At 37.9% G+C, this 6,862-nt stretch overlaps 1 protein-coding gene across 1 annotated transcript; it reads right to left on the reverse strand.

The window, feature by feature from the left end:
* Nucleotides 1–938: 938 nt before the first annotated feature.
* LOC130744863 (uncharacterized) lies at nucleotides 939–2,861 on the reverse strand. Its single transcript, XM_057597026.1, has 3 exons — nucleotides 1,970–2,861; nucleotides 1,648–1,852; nucleotides 939–1,482 (listed from the first exon to the last, which is right to left on the reverse strand). The coding sequence occupies exons 1-3, from the start codon at nucleotides 2,859–2,861 to the stop codon at nucleotides 939–941; spliced, it is 1,641 nt and encodes a 546-aa protein (XP_057453009.1).
* Nucleotides 2,862–6,862: the final 4,001 nt, after the last annotated feature.

Genomic DNA, 6,862 nt, shown 5'->3' on the forward strand with positions numbered 1-6,862 from the left:
AAACTTGAAGATGGATAAAAGTGTAGCATGATGTTGAGGCAAGAGGTGACCCAATAATTGGTTGTTGATTTCTTGGTTAAGGACAAGCAATTTCAAAGTGCTGCTGGGTAGACTAGTTTCATACTTCACGTTTGAAAATTGATGTGCAACCCCTTTAATATACATGAAAGTCGCTTCCAACCATTACCGGCAATGTCCTGGTTATCGATGAACCTGAAAATTCAACTTCATTTGCTAGAATACCGTGTAGCTTTTTGAAGGTATCGACCAAATTTGTCAAAAAGTTGAGTGCATACTATAACGTGTCACGTGTGTATATTTTTATGGTCTGAAGTCTTAACTTATTATTATGTATACAGCTTGCTTCTACCATCTCCAACTCCAAACTCTTACTCTTCTGTTATTTGTACACATTCTCAAATGAGACTCACCAATCAAAACCTCTTAGGTAAACTATTTTTTTGAATGTCTCTAAGGTAAACTTAGTGCTTAAGAATGGTGCAGCAACTGAGATTTTTTGGGTACTCGTATAATATAATATGTTGGGTGAAATATGAATTTTGGTACCTCTACATTAGCATTGTTGCGGTTTTAGTCCCCGACTTTTGAAATCGAAAGTTTTGGTCTCTCAACTAATTTAATTACACGATGTTAATCCTATTAAGTTCAAACGCTAATCTTATCGTCTATCATGTTTTGAATGATAACAATTTTCAAGAGTGTAAGTAATGTCATTAAATATAACGTGAATTGTATTTCAGAAAATCACACTTATGCCCTCTTTCCCTGTCGTCTCTTATTCAAAGTATAAGACTACATAAGGAGACACTTATGCAAAGAAGAGAAAGGTCAAAAGCATCAAAGGAAGACGAGACAAGCTAAAGAAGTCAAACCTGCCTCATCGTCTACACTGGAAGATCAAAAGAAGAGTGAAAGCATCAAGGCAAACTATACAAGCAAAGGTACGCCACTTGACTAACCTTTGCTTTAACAAACAAAAGAACATCATCTACAAAGAAAACATGGGACAAACCAGGTCCATTCCGAACCGTACAAATGGGATCCCACCTACCCTCCTGAACTGCAGTCGAAATAGCCGAACTAATCCTCTCCATGCATAACACAAAAAGATAAGGAGAAAGAGGGTCCCCTTGTCGTAATCCCCTCTTTGCAGCAAAAGGATGCAATCTCTCACCATTCCATAAAATAGCTAACTGAGACACAGAAACACAATACATAATGAGAGTAACATAAGATTGGGGGAAGCCAAAAGCCACCATAGTTTCCCTCAAGAAATGCCAGTCAACCAGGTCATAAGCCTTCTCCAGGTCAAGTTTAAAAACCAAGTTTCCACTCTTCCTTCGAGCCTTGTGTTGGTGGTGCACTATCTCCTGGAGAGTTATAGCATTATCGCTGGTGCTCCTTCCTGGGATAAAACTACTCTGCATAGGGCTAATAATCTCATTCAGAATAGGCCTTATTCTGTTAACAAGAATTTTAGTGATAAGCTTATAGATCACATTGCATAAGCTGATGGACCTGAAATCCTTAAAAGAGATGGGACAGTCCACTTTGGGGATGAGAGCTATAAGAGTTTCCCCTAGCGCAGGATCAAACTATTTAGTCTGGAAAGCATTTTTAGCACACTGATAAAATGCATCACCTACCACATCCCGGTAGGATTTATAGAAGAAGGCATGGAAACCATCTGAACCCGGAGCTTTGAAAGACCCCATGTGCTGAAGAGCCATATAAACCTCCTCCTTTGTGACCTCACGCTCAAGATCTGGAATAAAATGTGCAGGAATGGTGGGCAATCCCGACGTTGGCAAGCAGGATGTATCAACCCCCACTGTTTCAGCAAGCAAGGAATTAAAATACTCAATAGCACCTTGTTGAAGAGTGTCTACATTATCACATCAAGTCCCGTCCGGAAGATTAAGCCCCAAAATGCGGTTTCTCTTCCTACGGGTAACAGTTTGAGCATGAAAGAAAGCTGTGTTCCTATCTCCATATTTTACCCATTTTTCCTTGGATTTCTGGAACCATAACATTTCCTCTTGAGCCAAGATGTCATTATATTCCTTCTTGAGATTAGCAAGTTTAAGAAGTAAAGCCATTGAGTCCACTGTTTCTAGTCTCATTTGAATAGACGCCATACAGTTCTCAACGTGCCTCTTGCGCCGGAAAATATTCCCAAGAGTCTTCTTATTAAACTCTATAGAATCATTTTTCACTTCATGAAGATCCTCCAGCACATTCGGCCCACCTTTCTGCCAAGCCTCTTGGACAACATCACCATACAGAGGATGCATGGCCCAGGCTGCCTCAAAACGGAAGGGTCTACTTCCTGTATTCTCAATCTTCCTCCCACAACGAAGAAGTAAGGGACTATGATCTGAATGAAGTCTGGGAAGAACCTCAACTCCACCCTTCGGGAAGTCAACCCGCCATTGAAGAGAGGCCAAAGCACGATCAAGACGCTTATGGACAGGAAGTTGCCCTTGACAGTTTCGAAACGAAATGAAGGCCATACCAGTTGCACCAATATCCAACAGGTTATAAGAATTCAAATTATCCAGGAAGGTTTGCGCTCTAGAGGGAGAGAAAATACCACCACGTCGTTCAGTGGAAGCCAAAGTATCATTAAAATCACCCACTAAAACCCACAGAGTAGTAATTGTAGCAGACACACCACGAAGATGATTCCAAAGAAACTGTCTATTAACAGGGATATGGCTTGCGTGAACGCCTGAGCAAACCAAGTGAAGATTTCCAGTAGAAATAGATAAAGTAATTACCAGAGCATGGGAAGCCAAGACACTTATAGAACCAACTATACCATTCAGAGCCAAAGCCATGATACCCCCCGCCTGATCGTGAGCCTCTTCAATAGCAACAGAACTATAGCCAAGTTTAGCCCAGAAATTTTGGAGACGATTGAACTGGACATGAGTTTCCAAAATAAAAAAAATATTTGGCTTATGATTCTTCAGTAACTCTTTTATATTGCTCTTAGACACTGCATTAGCCGCACCTCGCACATTCCACGAAATGACAGAAAACTCCGGTCGTACAATCATCCAAACACAATTAAAACCACGAACCAGAACACACACCCTTCAAAAGCTACGGTGTGTTAGATTTAGGCCCCTGCCCAGACACAGTACCATCCTCATCAGGTCATCTGACTAATATTAAAAAATATAAACAAAAATTGTTCCAAAAGAAAAATATAAACAAAATTGAGTTTATGATGGAGAAAATCAAGAAAACTTGAATTTAAAAATATCATGTTGTTTTAATTTGAGAGATTTTCTTTAACATTTTAGTTTAAGGGATAAGAGAGAATGTGGAAATATGAAATTCTGTTTCACGTACATGACAGATGTTCTACACGATGCTGGGACAACCGAGTTCGACAACTGACTAACAGTAAGAAAACCAGCAAAATAATAAAGAAGAACACAGAAGATTGGTAACCCAGTTCGGTGAAACTTCACCTACGTCTGAAGGGTTTACACCCAAAGAAATGAAATCCACTATCTCAAGATTCAGGAATTACAGACACTCATGAACACCACAGTTCATAGTTCACTTCCTAATCTACCCAATGTATTTCTACTTAGTATCTCAACCTAAGTATGAGAGCCTCTCTCACTTTCTCTCTGCCACAGTGTTGATTAGTAACAAACAATCAACAATCAGAGTTTGAAGAATCAAACACACAGAACACAACTTTGCTTTATATAATCAGGGAGCAAAGTGTGTTCACAAGTAACAAGGACAAAGAACAATGAACAATCCTAAAACACTTGATCTCTCTATTAGCTTTGGTGGTCTTCATGTTTTAAGTCTTCATCCTTTTATACACTTCAGCAGCAGCAACATCATAAGCACTAGGGTTAGCATGGGCTGAAGTAACAGATTGCAACAACCATCAAATCAAAACTGAATCTCCAAAGATCTTGTTGCGTTTTTCCCAAGTAAAGATAGAAACAAATCTTTTATAAAAGATTGTTTAAACAAATGACAACCCACAACTAAAACCCTTCTGGTACAGCTACTTGAACCTCAAGTAACTTAAAAAAACATATCTTCATAAGATATTCAAGGGCCCACAATCACGTTCCAAGCAAAGGACTAATGTCCTAGCTTCACGAAGTGAGATGTTAAGGCATCTGCTTCGACATCAGGTTGTTTTTGACAAAATGCAAGACAACAAAGTAATGACAATCTCCCCCTTTGTCAAATTTTGTCTAAAACAACTTGAGAATCAGAGAGGGTAAACATAGAGAACCAAAGGTCCCCCTTGTAGCAGAACTCCCCCTCAAATGATGCAACCAAACAAACAACAAGTAAACTTCAAAAGGCATAGTTGGAACAAAGAACATAGCAGCAAAACACACTAACTATCCAACAAATGCAAACCAGTAAACCAGTAGCAACTTGAACATAAAACAGTAGCAGCTTGGAGTACTACACAATCAGTTACTTGCCTTGTCTTGAAAGAGTCTTCAAATTTTTAGAGACCAAAGCTACCAAATAGAAAACAGCTACCAAGTAGAAAACATAGTCTTCACAACAACAAAAACAACCAAACTACTCCCCCTTTTTAACACAAATTTGGTAAAGGTGCTGTAGGAAAGTACACATAACAGATAGTCATAGAGTTATTGCAGACCAACTTCAGCAAGAAAGTCTATGATCTCCTTGCACTCCAGAGCTTCTTGACTATACTCTCTCTCACAAGCAATCTTTCCCTCACAAACACATTTCGACTTGTGAACACTTGCTTCAGGATGGAATGACACATTGTCAAGATGAGAAGGGGGAACATTCACAGGAACTCTCTTGTCACTTACATTTTTCCTAGCATAAGGCATAATGTCCTTCACATTTGGTTCAACATTCGTATTTGAATCACTAACAAGAACTTTCTTCCATTTCAGAGATCTTGTCTTGGTACACATACTTTCCTTCTTTCCTTCCTTCTTATCCAGTACAACAACAACAACAACAACAACAACAACAACAACAACATCCTTGTTGGTCCTGAGAAAATGCCTAGGAGCCTTCACAATCTCTTTCTTCTCCTTCTCTTTAAGCCCTCTTGGTTTCCACTCTTTTCTTGCTGGAGCTACTTGTGGATTAGTCCTTGGTTGATCATGAGATTGAGTGTAACACCTCATTTTCCGTTATTAGGTTATTTACTATTTTATTTTAATTATTATTATGCTATATGATAATTTGATAGTTTATGTGATTTAATTAGATGATAAGGTGACTGTGATTTAATTAGATGATAAGGTGACTGTGATTTAATTAGATGATAAGGTGATTAAGTGATTTTATTAGATAATTAAGTTATTAAGTGATATATGGAGTGAGTAATTTATTTAATTTGTATTTGAGTGAGATAAGATTAAATTAGATAAGGTTGTTGGGTTTAGGTGATATATGGAGTGGAGCCCACTAGTACTACTAGTTTAGGGTTAGGAGTGAAATAAATAGAAAAAAAGAGAAATCAGAATTAGAAGAGCAGAACAGAGAAGGAGAAAGCGTGAAAACAGAGAAGAAGATGAGAAAAGAGAAGAAAACCTAGAATTTGATCTACAAGAGGTAAGGGTTTGGATTCATGTTATATGGATTAGTATGATAGTGAATAATGATATGAAGCATGATTTTGGAACCCTAGGATGCATAAATTCCCAAATTGAAATAGTTAGGGTTTGATTTTAAGATGAATTTTGGGGGTAGAAGATAGGCGCGCATGATGCACGCGAGAAATTTACGAGCTCTTGAACCTTTTTTCGAGCTGTGTTAATGACCGAATTTGAAGAAGTAGTCTTCATAAAAGTTGTAGCCCTTTACGTTATGAAACATTTTCCGCTGGTTTCACGTCGTTCCGACGTGTGTAGCTCGAATTATATGTATTTTAGTGAGGATAGGTTAAGCTGTCCAGTTTCTCACGAACTGCTATTAGTGTTAGATTTTTCCTGAATTTTATACTTTGAATTTCGACTTGAAAATTTATAGGGATTTAGAAATCTTGTAAAAGAACCCATGGTAAAAATATTAGAAATTTTGGAGGGTGTTACTTTGAATTTCATTATATGGTGATGTTTCTGAATTGGTGTTATGTGTTGAGTTGCTAAGTTACTGTGATTGCTAGTTGTGTAATTTATAACATATAAACTATGTTGTGTGAAATTGGTGATGATTTCGTATCGTTGAACTAGTGATGAATATGCTAAATAAATAAGGCTTGGAGATGGTCTGAATATGCATATGTTAGTTGAGTTTTACACAATACACTGCATAGTTGTCAAGAGGCAATGTTTGCTAGTTCTCGTGGAGGCTAGTGACTTGTCGCAAAACTGGAGTGGTTTTGAAGCCTAGAGCGAGGGCTTTATTTGTGGTAATCTGTCTGGAGTGGACGCGGTGATACCGCTAAGGATAACAACTTTGGTACCAAAGGCATTTGCACGGGTCTCACTTGAGTCATATGTGTTAGGGAGTTGTTGATGCTAATTAATGATAATTGTGATATTTTTTTGAGATTTGATGCTGTTGTAATGGGAGACAATAATATTTGCTTACTTGATGCTATGAATTATGGAGTATTGTCATAACTGTAAAATTGATTGATTATATTAAATTACATAATTTATTATTTGTTAGTGAGTGTGAAGAATTTATGTGGAACATAGATAAGCTTTTACATTATTTATTATTATGCTTATCCATATGATATGAGTTCTCACCCTTCTGTTAGAATGATGTTCTATGCGACATCGCTCAGGTACCGAGGATAGTGGAGCTTCTCGCGAGGGTTAGTTGGAGGAGTTAGTCTTTCATT

The sequence above is a fragment of the Lotus japonicus genome, chromosome 1 (assembly GCF_012489685.1).
Source record: "Lotus japonicus ecotype B-129 chromosome 1, LjGifu_v1.2".
Lineage (NCBI taxonomy): Eukaryota > Viridiplantae > Streptophyta > Magnoliopsida > Fabales > Fabaceae > Lotus > Lotus japonicus.

Excerpts from the sequence above, each read along its gene's own strand:
- LOC130744863 (XM_057597026.1), bottom strand. The coding sequence starts at position 2,861 with ATGGCTTTGGCTCTGAATGGTATAGTTGGTTCTATAAGTGTCTTGGCT. Across the intron at positions 1,853-1,969 it reads TCATGCTCAAACTGTTACCC|TGGGGGTTGATACATCCTGC; the intron begins GTAGGAAGAGAA and ends TTGCTGAAACAG. Across the intron at positions 1,483-1,647 it reads GTAGGTGATGCATTTTATCA|AATAAGGCCTATTCTGAATG; the intron begins GTGTGCTAAAAA and ends TCTTGTTAACAG.